A 19,548-nucleotide genomic window follows, 5' to 3' on the forward strand; every position below is an offset into this window, starting at 1 on the left:
TGTCACGCAAGATAAGCCGCAATTTTTTCGCTTAACACATGTTTCAAGCACGTTTTATCCTCCTTTTGAATTCTTATTTTGCTGTGTACAATATGTGCTAACATTACTTGAGATTCAAACAGACGACAATTCACAATTTCTATTTAATTCCCTCACCTACGATTATTTTCATGACCCGCTTCAAAAGTGGGACGCTTTTTTCCCCCGGAGACAGGTGTTGTAAACAATGCCCGGTCACTTATATTTGAAACCGGTAGCTTTAGTGGACTTAAACCTGTTATGTGATCTATGTACACCCTATCTGGAATTTTAATATGTCAACTGAAATCAAGCTAATTGAGATTTTTTTTTACCAGTCTGAGATCAGTTGTTTTCAACTCAAAAAGCTTGCTCGGCATTGAGGCGTAGACGCATGTATTTCTGAAGAAAATTCAATCGCCCATATCAAAGAATACCAACTGGTACTCAAATGGAATTTAGTGTAACTTAAAATTACTTTTAAGTATTTAATTTAAAAATCATGTCATATTAAAACATATTGAGAAAAGGCAATCTACGGAGCCTACCTGTGCCGATAGACATATCTTGCTAGCACTCTTCCGATTTTCTTACATGTAGGGGCCTTTACACTCACTGTGCACAAGCCATGTTGCATATTGAAAACCCCACTGATAAAACCCGAATGTAAAATAAGCATTTAATTGCCATAATTTTTACAAAACAGATGCATTTATAATTTGCTGTGAGAATTGAGCAAACGCAGAAATGAGAGACTTGTCTTACTTGGTCTGCTCCTGCATACTTAGTGCAAACCACATGTTAATGAAGTCAGTCCCATTGTGGGGGAGGGGGGTCACAGGAATGGAGTTCTTCATGGATTACACTAATTAATATAAACGTTTCATGCATCTGGGGAAATAAAAAGTGACTCACAGGTAACGTAAATACCCAGTGGGACTCTCTGTGAAGCTCCACTTTTCACCGCCATATAAGTTATTGCATTCTCTTATAAGGAGATAAGAAAGATGTCATTTTTATTGTTGACAAATCAGTTATCCATGTAGGTAAATAGCTACACGTGTTCATCAGATTTTGACAGCGCATGGTATTTGGCACCAAGAAGTCTGGGTGGACAATCCCGCTGTTCTTTTGGTCAACTGTAGTAAATGTAGGATCTTGTGGTATTGTATGTGGTATTGAACGTTTCCCCATAATCATATGCATATATATTTCAATCAAACTTGAAAATAAATTGCTTATTCTTCCCAAACTTTTTATTGCTAGCAAATGCTATGTATGGTCTATATGAAGGTGTTTACGACATATCCTACCCACTGTCGATATTTGGTTTCATCCTGAACAGACCTTTTTTAAAATGCCCCCACCCCCAGTTACGGTGTGACGAATCAGTCAGCGAGGGCAAGTCTGCTAAATTAGCACAAATTGTATATCTATAAGCACTATTATTGTCATCGGGGACAAAGGAAATGACAGGTACATCTCGCTTCTAGATTAGATCTTCAATTAATTGTTTCTTCCTCATTGACGAAGAGCTATTGAAAGGACAACAATTGACAAAGGGCTGAGGCATGCAGCATCTATTTCACTGGCTTGAAAGTTTGCAGAGTCTAGCCGACGATGTGGTCAAACAATCGGAACAAGAAAAAAAATTCTGTCACATGATTTTGACATTTGGACTAAATGTCTGAGCCCAGAAAAATTAATTTTATGATATAATTTTTTTGGACAGATTGATTGGACCAGTCGAAATGCTTGGCACATTACCGTACCATCCACCTACCCAATACACTGAATATAGTCATAAAATGTTTACCTGTTCATCTGTTTACCCCACCTTTACCTGGAGAATAGGTGGTTATACTTTGATTAGATATTTAATAATACTTTCTCAACTTGTACTGAATGAAAAAGGAATTTGTTATAGAATAATTTGTTTGGTATTATCACAATTAAAATATAAATAAAATGGATTAAATGTTTTGAACTTTATACTCCTTACTTTATATAAAATCATATTCTTTTGGGGGGAATTGCCGGGGGGGGGGGGGAATTGTCCTAGAATCAACCAATATTATCATGTATCAGGAGAGGGGGAGGAAGGGAGTGCAAGTGTGTATATCTTTCTCAGGATAATCCAGGACACAAAAATACTAAAGAAAAATCAACAATTCTAGATTGTAAAACAAGCAAGTCTGTTAATTTTTTCACCAAATGCTAGAAATTTTCTTTCTCTGAAACTAAATTCAAGTTTGTGGAGGAGGCCAAACTCAAAGTCTCGGTTTTAATACTCCCAAGTTTTATTCCAGATGTCTTACCTGAAACTGCAATACAGTCTTGTTTACTATCCTCTGATAGAGATCAAGGCGAACACCTGAATTACTCCGGTTCCTCATATTTTGTTTACTGGATGCATCATAAATAAATGTAGAAAAGACAAATTATCCTACATGTAACTGCCAAGACTGGTATAACTGGTTCATTATTTCCAAGAACGTAGAGCAGAACATTTTTATTTTTAACACAAATTTTGTTTGTTAAGAATAAAAATTAATTTAGAAATAAAAATAATGGGGTATTTAAAAAGGAGGGCTGTCATGATAATAAATTACACTAAATGTAAATTTTATGCTCACAATATACGTACGTGATCGTGCAAATAGCACCCTGAGCTTCAGAGCTAACTTGACACTAACCTTTTCACTGTAGCCTATCTCCATCGTGTCAAGTAACCTCTGACGAAAATAGTTTGACCTAGTTTATATAAGCCAATCAAATCCATGTTTCAAAATTTTTCACCAAAGTTTGGTGAAAACGCTGATTGGTTGACCGTCAATCGGCAATCCTCGGCTGATTCCGCAAGCTCCATACTAACAACATAGTTATTGTCGAGTGCGGAGACATCCGAGTAGTTCCGAGTGTATTACCGTACACAAAGAAAGCAAGGCGAGTGACTACGAAAAAGAATGTGTTAAGTTATCTCTTGATTCTTTGCAAAATATGAGTAAATCGGAATTGAAACCATAGGGTCTAAGCAGTTTGAGGCCCTGCATCATATCTACTGAGAGACGATGTTATTTGCGTGCTGCCCACAGGTTACGGCAAGTCCCTGATATTCAGCCTTATCTTTGATTGGTCCGGATTTGAACAAAGCGCGCTTTGACTCGTTCGCGTTCATTGGCTAGATCGTTTAATGAGTCATTGAGTGCAGGCTTTTAAATTTGATTGGCGGGCGGCGGAGGCAATCGAATCTGGTCAGAGGTTACTTGACACGATGAAGATAGGCTACAGTGAAGAGGTTAGTGTCAAGTTAGCTCTGAAGCTCAGGGTGGCAAATAGCCGCTACCACACTGAATTTTTTTCATCAAAATTTTCCTTTTAAGTCATCATATCTCCCAAGTCTGTCTTCCGAACTTCAAATAATTAATTTGTTCTCCATTTTGAATAAAAATTGAACGAAGTTTAATCTTATTTAACAGGTAACAGCATAATTCTCGTCTGATGCGCACCTTGTCTTGCGGCTAGTACATAGCTTGGCAGAAACATGACCTTATCAAGATGCAGAGTTGGACTTCGTCTAAAGAAAAATATTGTATTGTACTATACTTAAGGAATAATGTCATACGTTATAATTATACAATATTCTATATCTTTAAACAAATGCATTTTGTCAAAAAAATTATAATCCATTGATCTTTTGATATCTAAAGGAATATATATTTTTACGAAACTAACATATGACCTCTAAACAACCTTCAACTGGCTCTTTCCATCTGGACCTGCCTGGCAGCCATATTTGGCCTCCATTTTGCCAACAGACTGAGCGTACTAACCGATAAAAATGCGGTTGACCCGATGTGAGTAGATATTATTCCCAACTAAGAGCAATGTTTAGTAATGCAGAGTTTTTTTCCATAGAGCAGCTGATATTGTTAGGCTCGACCAGAGCTTGACACTAAGTGTAGAGTAATAAACACTTGGTAAAACACGTCGTAGTCAACGAAGGGGGGGGGGGTCATTAAATACAAAAATGACACAAAAAGGCACCTCAATGTTGTTTTAAACATCAAAATAACTTGCTGTTTGGATTCTGCATCCAAATTACGTTTAGGTTGAACCCAATGAATGTTTATTTATCTGTAACGGAGAAATGTTTTTGCTGTTTCTGAGTTACGAAAGAAGTGGGCGGCCAATATTTCTTCTCAACTGCCTCTACAGAGCTCGATCGGCAGTGAAACATTGTTTTGACACAGCTGCGTTTAAGAAAAATATAATTTGGGGTGAAAAGCATGATAATTTGATCTTTAAAATAACGTTGAGGTGTAATTTTCTGTCATTTCAGTATTTAGTGACACTGATAGTCAACCGACTATCAACTGTGACTTAAAGTGCTAAGTAACTGCCACCCTATCTCTCAGTTGAGCAAATACTCCATATTGTGGCTTTCTCTTGGGGCTCACATGATCAAGCTGTCTACTCTGATGTAACTCCCGTTTCTACCAGCCTCTCAAATTGGTAAGAGACTACTGTGGCCAGAGAGTCACTTTTATGCTTGTTTGAACCCAGCTGTAGTCTTTAAACCCTAAAGTGCACTTTACTTTTATTGTTCATTAGGCTTGCTTGGGAAGAAAGTCACTCCCATCAAGATCAAGGGACTGGTAGAGTATACTATATCTCCCCATGAGTTCCAACCCTTCCGTCCCTCATATTATGCAGAGGCCTTCAAGAACACACAAAGACGGATGTTCTCGCATGTGTTGTATTTTATAAGTAAGTAATTGAATAATTTAGCACAGATTTTTTACAGGAAAGACTGGGTCTCATTATCTGATCAAACCTAAAGAGTAACTTTATTTTACCTCTTTGTGTAGAATGTGTTTCTACAATTTTTCTATCAGATTTAACTGAGCAGATAGATAAACTTGGTTGGTAATACAACATACTTTTATGAAAAATTTCCAAGTTTTATCTGGTTATCTGTTATAAATATTATATTTTTCTCATTTTCAATTTCAGTTCCTGCATACATTCTGTTCCATATAAGGTACGAAGATATTCAAAGAAGACTTCATTATTACGACTCCAAGGAATTTTACTTTGACAATTTAGTAGAAGAGGATTAGATTATATCTCTCCAGACCTACTAGGATCTCTTTGTTAAGGAGGACAGATATTGTAACAGAAATCTTTGACAAAGGTCAACCATTTCACATAAAACATTAATGAATATGATTCTGGCTTCATTTATGTGAATAATGTCATATGAATAGTATGTGGTTTGAACTGCATTGTATACCACTTCTGCACACAGTTTGAGTTCATGTAGACTTGAGAAAATACACATTTTCTTTCTATTCTGTTTCATTATATCCAGTAAAATACAAGTGCACCTTTCTTTCTGGTGTTTGTGTTACACAACCCACTATGTAATAATGAAATAAAGTTCATGTGTTGTTCAGTACTTGTTTTGATATTAGTGAACTGTTGATCTGGGCCCAGTTTCATAAAGGACGTTTAGCACTAACCAGTGTTTAAGTCTTACCAGTGGATAAATTCTCCTAACACCCGTTAACTAAACGATGGTTGAAATTGTGTTTCATAAACAGAGTGTTTATACTGTAACAGCCAATTAGTTAACTGACCTTTAAATATTTTATCCAGTTAAACTGTGACCAGTTAACTAATCTGGTTGCTCTATGTTATTAATTTTACTTCTTCCTTCCTCCAGTATGCAGTTGTAATGTATACAATCCTTAGCACAGGTAATCTAAACCAACACGTTTATTTACCTTGATCAACTGATTGGACTTAAATACAGGTCAAGGATATTTCAGCTTGTTGAATCCTCCTCAGTGCAGTTTTTTTTTTTTTTTGGAAACACTGTATACTACATGTATTTTTCTCAGAATCATAGTAAGGTGCAACTTAGACTGTCATCTAACCCTGAGAAATTGTATAGTGGCACAGAAAAAAAAAACAGCTGCCTTGAATAATTATTTTATTTTATGCAGCATATACAGTAGCTTTCTGTAAACAAGATATTTGACAGTGCTTGGCCTATTATTTCTTATAATTTAAACAGTTCTGTTTCTGATAATAATATTCTCAAATCTTTGACCCCCTTTCAGTAAATGTAGAATTCACTGTCTTGTGGCAAAAGATTGACTTGCTAATAATTTTGTGTGAGGTAATATACTGTCACCATATGTGTGTGTGTGTGTGTGTGTGTGTGTCACAGGCCCAGTCCTAATCCAGGCATATTCTAAATCCACTAATCCCAATATGGCATAATGCATTAATTGTTAAAAGCAGCACAACTTCATATATTAACTAATTTACAGGTAAGAAGACGGTCACCAGTAGTTTGAAGTTTCACTTGTAAGTAGATTTAAAAAAACATTTTAATATGGGGAAATTATCATATAATGTAACAAGGTCACCAGTCCCAATTCAGACAGATTCATTTACAATTGAGCACAATTTGCACTTTTAAAAGCAGAATTTAAGAAGTAAGGTGCATGAAATTAATTAACAGGTTAGAGATTAATTTACAGATAGAGTCCAGTTTGTGTTCCTGTTCTTTGCAGTGGTATACATGTAGATACAAAGCAGACTTGATTTTGCTAAAAGTATAAATGGAATATTCCATTTCATCTGCTTTCTTTGATCAAGTTATATGGCAATCAGGCCTTACAAGTGAAACTCCAAACTACTGGTGACCGTCTTTTTACCTGTAAATTAATTAATATATGAAGTTGTGCTGCTTTTAACAATCAATGCATTATGTCAAATTGGGATTAGTGGATTTAGAATATGCCTGGTTTAGGACTGTATTGAATGATAGTATTATCTGACATAATGCATACTAAGAGAAAGTACTCGCATTTCACTGACCACCCCTCCTCCCCCATCCCCCCCCCCCCCCCCCCCCCCCCCCCCCCCCGCCAAAAAAAAAAAAAGGAATAAGCCATATAGCGCCACTGTAGTCATGGGAAAATATCCAGGTAACTATTAAAGCTATGACACGTGATCAGACATTTGATTGCCTCAGTATATTGAGTATGACATTAGATTTTCATGTTGACCTATGAACTTTGGCATTCAATATTGAAATTCTCAATAATGGATTCCTTTTACTCAAAGGAATGATGAATTCACAAATAAGGCACGTGGTATAACTGACTGGTCACCATGCGATTTACGTCACCTTACGTGGAACACAGTTTAATTTTACCATACAGTTTGTACAAAACTAGAACATAACTAGGGAAAGCAGACTTGCGCCAGGACAGCCCAGGATTAAACCGGCATGAAACACACTGCGAAAAAAGTAAATGTTTTACGCTACTGCCAAAGTTACTCATTCTTGATGGTCATCTCCAGGCTCTCCACAGTGTCCTGACAGTGGCTATTGGTTGGACAGTTATCATAGCCACCGTCATCACTTCCGTAACTTTTTTTAGCTATTATCTTCGTTCCTTCGTCCATCTTACTGAAGCCTGTCTCATGGAGCTCCTCATTTGTTGTCGTTTGCCGTGAAATGTTGGTACGCCATATGATCAGAGCTAACAGGATGGCAAGAGCCACCACTGAAAACATGGTGGAGATCAATATCTCTTGCCAATGCGTTCTTGGCGAAATGTCGACGTACCTGTTAGCACTGAGATCTGAAAAACAAACAGAAGAAGACGACGGAAGTAATGAATGTGTGAGAGGCACATTAAATCAGAAAATGAATGATCTAACACGAACATTTCTAACGATGAAAACAACAGTAGGCCTAAAATTATATAAATAGCAATAGTGAATAAATAAATAAATAAATAAAGTTATATACTTCGTGCCGATCGATAATACTGTGTACAAAATGTAGATAAGTCACCCAGTAAATACATGAAATTCTAATCTAGTACTGGACTTTCCATAATATTTGATCCTATTGAGAATGTTGCTTCCTCCTCAGCTACTGTCTCCGTGAGACAGTTACAATGTTGATGACTTATTTTAAATTATAAGGTCTGTAGTGCATCTCAAACTAGTTACTCTTCACCAGTATGCAGAATAAAAGGTCTTTACTGAAAATATCATTTATTCAGGATATTGAGTTTTTGAGTCGATTTACATTGTAGGTCTATGGCTTCAACATGCCCCATTTGACACATTTAAATCAATTTGTAAAAAAAGGAAAAAATGAAGAAATAAAAAAAAAAAATACCCGCACAGAAACAGGAGGAATTGGGTGTCTAAATGGAGTATGTTTGTGATTTTATATAATCAGTAAACACTTAGATATGCCACCAGGTTTGAAACATTTTAACAAGACTGCTTACATAAAAACAAACCGTTGACCTAAGATAAGAATGGATATGGTCAAACTGATATTGTGTATAAAAGAAATGAGTATTGAAAAGGTTCGTTTCATGAAGTAAGTCGCTTCTTATTCTCTAATGCCAACAGATTGGATATCAACCGAATTATCTGCAAGATGTAGACCTTAAGCAGTACTGCAGACAATGCTTTGGTAGTGTTGACATTTACTATCGCTATAAGAGACCTGTAAGACAACGATTCTGCCACCTTAACCTTTTTTTCATACAACACAACGCCCAACAGGCTATTCTATAGAAATATGTTGTCGGATATCGCATGACGATAGTTATATTCACTGTAGGTTACTTACAAAGATGAAAGTACAATTTCGTTAATTTTTTTCACTTACTAGCAGATGTGAAGTCCATATCCTGTGACTGGAAATTACCCGGAGTATTAGGGCTTGTCACGTCCGGCTGGTTTTCAGCGCAGTTGTCCGTGAGATTATCGTGCACACATCCTGAATTGGTAAAAATAAATAAATAAATAAATAAAGTATCACAATCCCAGAGAGGATTTACGCATGGAAATGACGTCTTTGCTACACTTGGCTCTAGAAAGTAGGTTATTACACTAAATGGCAGAAATAACTAAGGTGCTCGCGCGCGGATTAACTACGGTGACACAAAACGCTGGTCAAGAGGCATATGACATAAAACTTGAATAAATTTATATTAAATTCAAATAAATCTCAAACCTTTTCTGCAGTCGCTGTCCTGTAACCCCTGGTTAGCTGTACAGTTCAAGCGATCTCCCTGCTTGACACCACACGCTTTACAGTCGCCACAAAACTTGATTTCTGTGTGGGTAAATATGGCGCCACAGTGCCCACAATCTGTACAGTTTGAACAGATGAAGTACAGATCAGATCCGTGCTGATATTCTTTAGGGAAATTTAGAAGTAGTGTCAAATTGCCGGATTTGTCGCACGGATGGTTAATGGTGTAGGTGGTGTTAATCAGCGAATTGGAGGCTTTTCCAGTGGCAAAGTGACTAATGGCGCCGAGGGCAGAGGCGTGACAACAGCTGCAGGCCCATTCTAGATACACCGTCAACAGGTAATACATGTATACCTGGAGACAGAAAGGTTTTATATTAAATCTCTGGTCTACATTTTACAGTATTGAAATGTCTGATTTACACAACAAATAAAAACCGGAATGTCTCCGACTAAACCCGTTGAATAAGAAACGAAAGATTAATTGCAAACCCGTGTTTTTAAGCCAAACGTCAAATGTAGTTATTAAATGAAAAGTATGCATGCCCTGTTGCTTCTTCGTGTCTCACATAATGTAAAAATTGACTACTGCAATTTAAACATTGGTTTCTTATCACCCACTTACATGCATGTGTACGGCAGATATCTTAGAGAAATATGGTTTTATATTTTGTCTGCATGTCTTTTCAAACGTGAACTTTGACGGACAGGTCAACATCTTGTTGCACTGCATATAGGGACGTTTGTTTTATTTCTTTACAATCTGCTTATAAAAAATAATGCTTTTGCAGAATTAGTCAGTATAAAAAGCATGAAATCGTTTCATTCAAGGACATCCCATGTGACAGGATGTTATAACATCACGTCTTCAATTGACGCTTTTACAACTGTGATGAAGTTATTGGCTTGTCTTCTTCATGTTACGCGAGGTAGCAAATACAACTCAGATATTATCTTTCTTATTATTTATTGAACTACTGTCCAGTTATTACCCGCGCCGCTTCCTTCATTTCTATTTCTACCTCATGCAATCTCTAGCGGCCTTCTCCCTGTTTACACTAAGCGCAGTTGTATAAATACCATAAGAGCATGTCAATCAACTCAAGTTACTCTACTAAACACTCCCCGCTCTTATTCACTGCATGTTGTCACTAACTAACATTACACAACTGACGTAAAAATTTCAAAGGTTACTCACATAGCTAATAAACATGATATTCATCTGGTCAATGATATTGATTTAGACAATGCTGTTTTTGCAGTCAGACCCGGCCAATTATATTCATTCAGTCAAACGAAACGAAGAAAATGTGTTTCCGCTATCTTTGTGATTTAGTGTCTGTACAAGTTACAACCATCTCTTAATTTGTATTTTTCCTTTAGGGTAGCTACCAGTAAAGAATTAAGTACATAACGGCGAGCAAAAGTACTGGGGAATTAATTTCAGTCCATAAAGAAAACAAAAAGTATTTTTTCACATTTCTTGCATTAATGACAATATGATTCAACACGAAACCGATGTAATCATGCCAACCGTAAAGTGTTTGATGGAAGGATGTGGACATCGAGCGCTTACCAAGTTATAATACAAAGATTAACTCCCGGAAATCCAATAATCGAAAGTTTGAAATGCCTAAATGAATTAAGTTGGGCTGACTATGAGCAAATGTTCGTCAGTGGAACAACAAATCTTTTGTACATGTCGGTATGGATGTTGCAGGTAGATGCATCTCAGGTGAACATGTGTACCTGAATGAACACTTCAATACGTATTTCAAGGTGAAGTAAAAGGGGAGCCACGTGAGGGAGTCTTGGACCCCATTCCCAACTAGACGGACATTTAAGCCGGATTATCTGACAGTAATCTAGTGAGACTCCCAACAGTGATAGATCGATCTAAAATCTACGGGAATGCGCCCTTGGAGTAAGAGGTAAACCAACCTATTCCAGTCCTCCTCACCCACTGTCCTGGAGCCAGAAATAAACCAACCTATTCCAGTCCTCCTCACCCACTGTCCTGGAGCCAGAAATAAACCAACCTATTCCGGTCCTCCTCACCCACTGTCCTGGAGCCAGAAATAAACCAACCTATTCCAGTCCTCCTCACCCACTGTCCTGGAGCCAGAAATAAACCAACCTATTCCAGTCCTCCTCACCCACTGTCCTGGAGCCAGAAATAAACCAACCTATCCCAGTCCTCCTCACCCACTGTCCTGGAGCCAGAAATAAACCAACCTATTCCAGTCCTCCTCACCCACTGTCCTGGAGCCAGAAATAAACCAACCTATTCCAGTCCTCCTCACCCACTGTCCTGGAGCCAGAGGTTAACCAACCTATTCCAGTCCTCCTCACCCACTGTCCTGGAGCCAGAAATAAACCAACCTATTCCAGTCCTCCTCACCCACTGTCCTGGAGCCAGAGATAAACCAACATATTCCAGTCCTCCTCACCCACTGTCCTGGAGCCAGATGTAAACCAACCTATTCCAGTCCTCCTCACCCACTGTCCTGGAGCCAGATGTAAACCAACATATTCCAGTCCTCCTCACCCACTGTCCTGGAGCCAGAAATAAACCAACCTATCCCAGTCCTCCTCACCCACTGTCCTGGAGCCAGAGATAAACCAACATATTCCAGTCCTCCTCACCCACTGTCCTGGAGCCAGAGATAAACCAACATATTCCAGTCCTCCTCATCCACTGTCCTGGAGCCAGAGATAAACCAACCTATTCCAGTCCTCCTCACCCACTGTCCTGGAGCCAGAGATAAACCAACATATTCCAGTCCTCCTCACCCACTGTCCTGGAGCCAGAGATAAACCAACCTATCCCAGTCCTCCTCACCCACTGTCCTGGAGCCAGAGATAAACCAACATATTCCAGTCCTCCTCATCCACTGTCCTGGAGCCAGATGTGAAAACCCTTTGCCAATGTTCTGGAGAAAACTGAAGACTAGCCAGGGGCTGTCTCATGTTATCTTAGAGTATACGGGTATTTTAACCATAATTCATGTTACTTACGCTTAGCCACTGTAGATAGTCTTTTCTCAATGTACTTTTGCTGTTCGTGTGCCCAGTAGCCATAATTGTGCAGGCACGTACCTCTGTCTCTTCTGACTTCTGAAAAAAAAAATTGCCGATACGCATTTATAAGGTTTCTTGGAATCTATGTTTATATTACCTTCGAGGGACGGATACATCAACATTAGTGACATAATTTCCCTTTGTCTTGTTAATCGATAGAAAAAGCCTTCAATCAACTGTGACAATTCAGGAGGAAAAGGCCGTTATTTCGCGGCTGTTACACGCAGTTTGTACCAATTTCTCGTTAGTTCCTTATGAAATATGACCCGTGTACTCAGCTGTCTGACGTAAAGTTCTACTCAGAATTCAAATGAAAGAAAACACCCAACGTGAAGGATAGCTAAAGAGGGTGAGAATCCATGTTGTATCGTAAGTGACCCGTCTTTCAAAGAGAGCGCGCTACAGAGATTTTGGTTGTCTGTATTACTGGCATGGATGATTGTCAATTTGTGGTCTTGATAAAGGATGCATTTATTTCCGGTTGAAATATCGATTGGCATGTACATCACCCATTCTATATTTCATTCTAGGAAACAGTTGGGAGGGAGACTGACAATCATTACTTGCGTGTTTTCTTTTCAATATCGACGGTTGAAGTTGAAATGTTTTATCACAGCTCTACTTCGAACCGAGATTTAATTGCTGTGCCCCTACAGAGACGGCACGTGTGGGAAGCAGGGAGTCAATTAGGGGATTAGGTGGCGTTGCCTTTAAGTGGGTTGGTTATATTTGATCCGAGTATCTGTTTGTCCGCGGACCAACTTGTTGTGAATGAGCGCATTTAGAACAGCGGACTAACAGAAATGCAGATCAAATATGGCCGACCTTCTTGAATGCTTGTTGCGTATAATCCCCACGGGGAATCTATTCAATGCATAATCGGGAACTTGCAAACTTCTCTTCAGTCTCTAGTTGTGGGTCGCCATACTTAATTGATCCGCAGATCTGTTAGTCCACTGTTCTGAATGCTGTCCATGTACTCAATGTTTAGCTGTACTCAATGTTTAGCTGTACTCAGTGTTTAGCTGTACTCAATGTTTAGCTGTACTCAATATTTAGCTGTACTCAATGTTTAGTTGTACTCAGTGTTTAGCTGTACTCAATATTTAGCTGTACTCAATGTTTAGCTGTACTCAATGTTTAGCTGTACATAATCTGACAAGGACTTAGTCTAGCTGCACACAAATTCGTTCCCAACGGCATGCACACAAAGTCTTTCACACACGCACGCACACAAAGTCGTTCAAACGCACGCAGTTTCTAACACACGCACACAGTCTTTAACACACGCACGCACACAAAGTCGTTCAAACACGCACGTACAAAAAGTCGTCGACACACGCACGCACACAACGTCGCTCACACATGCACGCACACAAAGTCGTTCAAACGCACGCACACAAAGTCCTTCACACACGCACGCACACAAAGATGCATACACACGCACGCACACAAAGTCGTTCAAACACGCACGCACACAAAGTCGTTCAAACACGCACGCACACAAAGTCGTTCACACACGCATGCACACAAAGTCGTTCAAACACGCACGCACACAAAGTCGTTCAAACACGCACGCACACAAAGTCGTTCACACACGCATGCACACAAAGTCGTTCAAACACACACACACGCAAAGCACACGAAATCGTTCACACATGCATGCACCAAAAGTCTTTCACACACGCACGCACACAAAGTCGCTCACACACGCACGCGAAACCATGTAAATATAATTCTTTTCATATTCCCAGAAATCAACTTGATAACTCGAGATATATGTAAACAACAAAGGCAGCATAAGTAACTGGATTTTCTGCAGCTCCGGATCTCCCCTTGATAGCAATTGATTCAAAAGCTTCTTGAGAAATCCATGAAAGTTTTTAGCTATCGATTTTGGTGTTTAAATGACAGCTCTCTGGCTAATAACCTGTGGATCCTATGGCAACACGCCAGAAATGAATTGGCTTTAAGAATCGAAAACTGGTGCCGTTTAATCGTACATCATATTGGATGTTCATTGTTCTCTCTCTTGGTGTGCCCGTCCAAGGCAGCATTGATCTTTTCTTTTGATTTCCTCTCAGTTTCCAAGAGAAAGGCTGATTAATGGATGTACGTTGTGGGTAAACAGAAAGGTCAATGGCAATATTTAAACAATAATTAAACGATCAAATCATGTCTAGTTTTATTGATCTTTTTAAAAGCTTTTAATAACGCACAAGGGCAAAGAAATACTAATCCAAGCACACACACACACACAGAGAGAGAGAGAGAGAGAGAGAGAGAGAGAGAGAGAGGAGAAGAATGGTTCAGAGGTGTTATGAACTCTGAACGCATTTGTTAGTTCATATGACATCTTTTCTCTGACCTTGCGTAATAATGATAGTGCCAATATCACCGACACACTCTCCATTGAAAAATAAGAATCCGTATGGTGACTTACATCATTTTTTAAAAATCTGTTTATAATTTTGTTTGTCTTTCTAAATAGCCGCTTTCTCGTGCTACTCTCACCTCTAGCTCAATGCTAAGTACTGGGGGAGCTAGATCTGCGGTGGCCTACACTTTATGATCAGCCTCTTTCTCGATACAATTCAATAAATGTTTCAAATTTCAACTGGCCCAGCAATGAGGAGTGAACCTGTTGTTATTTACCTATGTCCAACAAAATATTGGTGGCTAGAAGTTGTTACAATGCTATCGTTGTTGTTTACCTATGTCCCACAAAATATTGGTGGCTAGAAGTTGTTACAATGCTATCGTTGTTGTTTACCTATGTCAAACAAAATATTGGTGGCTAGAAGTCGTTACAATGCTATCGTTGTAGTTTACCTATGTCCAACAAAATATTGGTGGCTAGAAGTCGTTACAATGCTATCGTTGTTGTTCAATAGAAATACGAAGAAAGTTTACGTACAGGGTAGTGTGTCACAGCATACAAGTGGATATATATATATATATATATATATATATATATATATATATATATATATATATATATATATATATATATATATATATGGCTTGATATTAACTATTTCCACAGTGGAAAATATGAGGTGGGTTTAGCAGGCCCAAAGCGAACTCTTCAGTGCCATCCCTTAAGTTCGCCATGTGTAATATCTATTAAGTATATATAAATATTGTAAAATATTACGTCTTCTAGAGGTATATCCATCGTGTTTAATGATGCCAATTAAAGAGATGTATAAGACTGGGACCTTTAGTATTGACACAAACATCTAGCACCCATGTAGTGTCGGGAACGAATTAGATAAAAGGGCAAGAAACCCAGGAATGTGAGGGGTTTACTCGTACCAGGCACTTTCTTTCTACACGAAAAAAAATCGCACTGGATCAATCAAGTCAAAGTGAACCATGTGATAATCGCACTGCCGTGTGGCGCTGTCTACGCGTTAATTTGCTGTTCACTCTGAGAATCATTTCCATCCGGGTGTAATAGTTGAGACGAATCCATGTTGTTCAGTCTTTTAAACGATATGTGTAAATTCTTGGTGACCAGTTTTGAAAACATTTTATTCCTTTTCATAACGTATACGACTAAAACTATCATGATAACAAAGACAAGTAACAAGGTGCTGGAGAGCGTGGTCCACAGTATTACAGTGTGGTGATGTCTGTGATCTACATCCGTCATATCTGAAAGGAGCAATAAAGAAATAATTAAACAAATAAATGAATTAAATAAATATACAGATAAAGGAATGAATGATTGAATAAATGAATGAATGGATGAATGAATAAATTAATGAAAATAATTGCTTTTCGCTAAAATCTAAAAGTTAAAATGTTCGTTTTTAAGAGAAATTATGCGGCCGTGTTGCCATGTTTTATTACCTACGCCAAGGAGATTGTGTTTTCACCCTTGTTTGTCTGTCTGTTTGTCATCAACATAACTCAAAAAGTTATAATTTTCGATGGAATATTCAGGGTAGGTCAGAAATGGGTTAACTTAGAAGTGATTAGTTTTTGGTGGTGATCTGGATCAATAATCAATCAATAATCAATCAATAATCAAAAGTCAAAAAAGTTATGGACCAATTTTGATGAAATTTTCAGGAACTGTCAGAAGTTGGCCAAGGAACAGATGATTAGTTTTTGGTGGTGATCCGGATCAATAATCAATCAATAATCAAAAAACTAAATCATTATAGCATGAAAATTTAGGGGTGAAACGGCATTGGATGCAGACTTGGCTGCCTTGGCGGAGGTCTTCGCTCTCTGAGTGCTTTTCTAGTTTTAAGGTATGAAACAATTTATACCAAACTAAACCAAAACACTTCATCTAAATATCTTAAATAAACATGATATCAATTTTGATTCCCAGCTTTTGCATGCGGTATTGAATTTTAAATTATTGCGTACTTTTGTTGGTTCTACTGCACTTTGCATCTTCAAACTTTGTGCAGTTTCGGATCACATTCCCATTTTGACACGTGTTGCATTTTCTGCACACTCTCTCAGTCTTAGCTCCTCCTTGGTAAGAGAAAGTAACGCCGTCCACACACTGTTGACACACTGTGTTCATGAACCCCTGGCACCACAGAGCAATGCCCCAACCCGGAACACAATGGTGATCACAACTAACGCATTCCACACTCCCGTTCCTCATTCTCTTGAGATATTCTCTGTGTATTTGACATTTTGGATAAGCGATGGTGCTGGTTCCCACTGTCGCGTGACCTACAGTATTGTAACGGCGTCTGGTGGTCAAACTGTCACTGCTGTCAGCTGCTGACACTTGGTTAATAGCCATTAGCAGGACAAATGTCGTCTGGACTAGTAGAATCTGGAATGACATGACATTTCCTTTGCATCTGCTTGTTATCTAATCGTGGCAGTATGGATATATCACTAATGTACCCCACTGATAGGCTATATGGAGATCAGGACACGATGGTGTAATGAAATATCGCTGACCTCTTCATGTTGCAAAATTTTAAATATAACATCATAAACCACGAAGATGGGAGGGGTTCCATTGTTGTCACTACTCATACCAAGTGGGAAGTGTTGTCTTGGTAACTGAGCAGACGATAACCCGCCATGTCCAGCACATAGTTTTCAGTGATAACAACCTTTTATTATTCAGTGACAAGCAAACTAGAGTCGCTCAAAAATGAACTGCTCTATACATAAGATTATCATAATTTTTTTACAACGTTATACATGTGGGAGACAAATTAAAGAACAAAACCAGTGATGATTGAATTTTCAAAGTGAGTGAAAAGTTTCCCCCAGCTCGCCGTTTTGCATTTGTGACGGTATCATACGTCCCTTTTTTGGGGGTGGGGGTGGGGGGGGGGGGGGGTTAAACGATGAATTATTTTTATTATTCATGGTCCCAGGAGAGTGAAACTTTGATACAAACTTCTTCGTGTGGGACCCTAAAATAATCAAACATAGTTTTAAATCTGTGCACTTAATTTGTTTAAAAGCATGCCTGTGACCTCATTTGCACCTCTATATTGGGTTTGGGTGATAAACGATACTATAATCTTGTACCAGACTACTAGCGGCCCCTGTGGTCAGAGTATACTTTTAACACCTCTGGTATTAAGGCTTCGTTCACATGCAATGTCTATTTTCTAAATTCTATTTTCTATTCGCGCTATCTTATGATCACGGTCTGTGCCCTGAATATCCCGCCGCGTAATTACTGGCAGCGCGAGCCAGTTACTTATAGTAACTTATAGTAACTGGCTCGCGCTGCCAGTAATTACGCCGCGGGATATTCAGGGCACAGACCGTGATCATAAGACATACCGCAAATAGAAAATAGAATTTAGAAAATAGACATTGCATGTGAATGAAGCCTTAGTTACTCCCCTCCCTAACCCCGACGCTAAACATGGAGGGCATGCAAAGAGAGACAAACACCCCCCTACATTGTTGAGATCTGCCCCCGACCCACCACGTGGAGGGCAGAATGGACCACAAAGTGACAAACACCCCTCTACAATGTTGAGATCTACCCCCGACCCACCACGTGGGGGGCAGAATGGACCACAAAGTGACAAATAGCCCCCTACAATGTTGAGATCTGCCCCCGACCCACCACGTGGAGGCCAGAATGGACCACAAAGTGACAAATAGCCCTCTAACAATGCCGTTTATATAGTTGGACTCATTCTGTAGTCACGGTGCCCATTAGAAATAATTAACCACCATAATTATTCCAGTCATACGTTAAGTACAGCTAAAGATCCTTGATTTGAAATTCATAAGGTTGATTTGTATTACAATTCGCCCCAGTAGTGTCAGCCTTAATAGCTACACAGTACATGTACTCCTTTGTTCTAAACAACTTAACATTTAGTCTTGTTGGAATATGTAGATCGCAATGACAATTTATGAAATAAAAAAGGAGATCATTTCATCGCTCATAGACAAATCATCAACGATAATACGATTTCAAGAGGTGCCTGTTATATACAGCTTACCTATTACATATAGCTTACCTATTGTATTCACAATCAGATCACTTAACATGACCTACGGTCTACTTTTAAAAAAGAAACTTAACATTGCCAAAACCTTATTCTGAATTAAATAGACATGGTGCGTTTAGTTTGTAAGCAATATACACAACTTATAATAGTGATAGTGACATTGTGTAACTCTTGATAAATTTTCGATAAACGTGATTGCGTGATATGAAATCAATACACGTATATAGATCAGAGTGAAACTCACCTTCCTTGTTAGCGGAGATGGATATCCCAAAGTAAATACATGAATATCTGACACGAAAAATAAACCAGGCATTGTGATAAGTTGTCCACCGAGTAGCAATGTAAGAGATGTCTGTCAGTCGTTAGCCTTGTTTTCTTTGATTCCCCATGCAGGTTACTGCGACCTTTTCAACCTGACAACACACCGGATCACGGACATTTGTCTCTGACCCTCCAAAGTCTCACTTGTAAATCGATAAGCTTACGTGGGTTTATGCCTCACATTCGTGATATTTCCTGGTAGAAAGAAGCTCCCGATCAGCAGGAATAAAATGTGTCGTCTCCGTGTAGTCACCAAAGTCATTAGCTGAGGTTTCACATCTTATAATTTCGATATTGACAGCTTGTGTTGTAATTCAGCGCTAAGGACTAGAGAGACAGCACGGAATACACCCCTGTCCTCAAATGCGTCACTGCTGCAGAACAAGGGGGTGTAGCACTGGTTTAAATAGGGCCGCTATCAGTGCGCATACGCACTGAACAAAAAAAAAGTGTTCGACTTGTTTCCACAGGTCAACGTTAACCTTCGCACTGCATTCATTGATTATTACCACCCTGGACACCGAGGGAGGAGGGGGATGGGAGGAAAGGGTGGGTCCCGCAATT

At 38.8% G+C, this 19,548-nt stretch overlaps 3 protein-coding genes and 1 long non-coding RNA gene across 9 annotated transcripts in view; 1 reads left to right on the forward strand and 3 right to left on the reverse strand.

Moving 5' to 3' along the window:
* LOC106150757 (putative phosphorylase b kinase regulatory subunit alpha) overlaps positions 1–2,677 on the reverse strand; it is a 57,975-nt gene extending 55,298 nt beyond the window's left edge. For all 3 annotated transcript variants that reach the window (XM_087009079.1, XM_087009081.1, XM_087009080.1), the window contains exons 1-2: positions 2,666–2,677; positions 2,337–2,424 (exon numbers count right to left, since the gene is read on the reverse strand). In XM_087009079.1, coding sequence (XP_086865205.1) covers positions 2,337–2,414 — 78 coding nt within the window. In that variant the 5' untranslated portion in view covers positions 2,415–2,424; positions 2,666–2,677. The remainder of the gene's footprint in view (positions 1–2,336; positions 2,425–2,665) is intronic.
* A 1,037-nt stretch (positions 2,678–3,714) lies between these two features.
* LOC147763278 (uncharacterized) lies at positions 3,715–5,476 on the forward strand. The gene is made up of 3 exons (XR_015333502.1): positions 3,715–3,875; positions 4,633–4,788; positions 5,035–5,476. It is a non-coding gene; the product is annotated as an uncharacterized LOC147763278 (long non-coding RNA).
* Positions 5,477–6,967: 1,491 nt separating this feature from the next.
* Positions 6,968–19,548, reverse strand: part of LOC106150766 (uncharacterized) — a 13,586-nt gene continuing 1,005 nt past the window's right edge. The window contains exons 1-5 of one of the 4 annotated variants that reach the window (XM_087009189.1): positions 12,422–12,906; positions 12,125–12,223; positions 9,086–9,461; positions 8,738–8,848; positions 6,968–7,685 (exon numbers count right to left, since the gene is read on the reverse strand). In XM_087009189.1, the coding sequence (XP_086865315.1) occupies positions 7,375–7,685; positions 8,738–8,848; positions 9,086–9,461; positions 12,125–12,187 (861 nt within the window). In that variant the 5' untranslated portion in view covers positions 12,188–12,223; positions 12,422–12,906 and the 3' untranslated portion in view covers positions 6,968–7,374. The other 3 variants (XM_087009188.1, XM_087009190.1, XM_013523748.3) reach the window with 3 other exon arrangements.
* LOC106150767 (uncharacterized) lies at positions 14,361–19,425 on the reverse strand. The gene is made up of 3 exons (XM_013523749.2): positions 18,905–19,425; positions 16,574–16,997; positions 14,361–15,847 (listed from the first exon to the last, which is right to left on the reverse strand). Exons 1-3 carry the CDS (start codon positions 18,974–18,976, stop codon positions 15,597–15,599), a joined length of 747 nt encoding a protein of 248 aa, XP_013379203.1. The 5' UTR covers positions 18,977–19,425; the 3' UTR covers positions 14,361–15,596.

The sequence above is a fragment of the Lingula anatina genome, chromosome 3 (assembly GCF_051362555.1).
Source record: "Lingula anatina isolate TDL-2025a chromosome 3, LinAna3.0, whole genome shotgun sequence".
Lineage (NCBI taxonomy): Eukaryota > Metazoa > Brachiopoda > Lingulata > Lingulida > Lingulidae > Lingula > Lingula anatina.

What these genes read in the sequence shown, in the direction of transcription:
- LOC106150767 (XM_013523749.2), bottom strand. Translation starts at nt 18,976, where the DNA reads ATGCCTGGTTTATTTTTCGTGTCAGATATTCATGTATTTACTTTGGGA. An exon ending in CATCTCCGCTAACAAGGAAG is followed by an intron (nt 16,998 to 18,904) that starts GTGAGTTTCACT and finishes ATGTCATTCCAG; the next exon opens with ATTCTACTAGTCCAGACGAC. An exon ending in GTGCAGTAGAACCAACAAAA is followed by an intron (nt 15,848 to 16,573) that starts GTACGCAATAAT and finishes TGCTCCTTTCAG; the next exon opens with ATATGACGGATGTAGATCAC.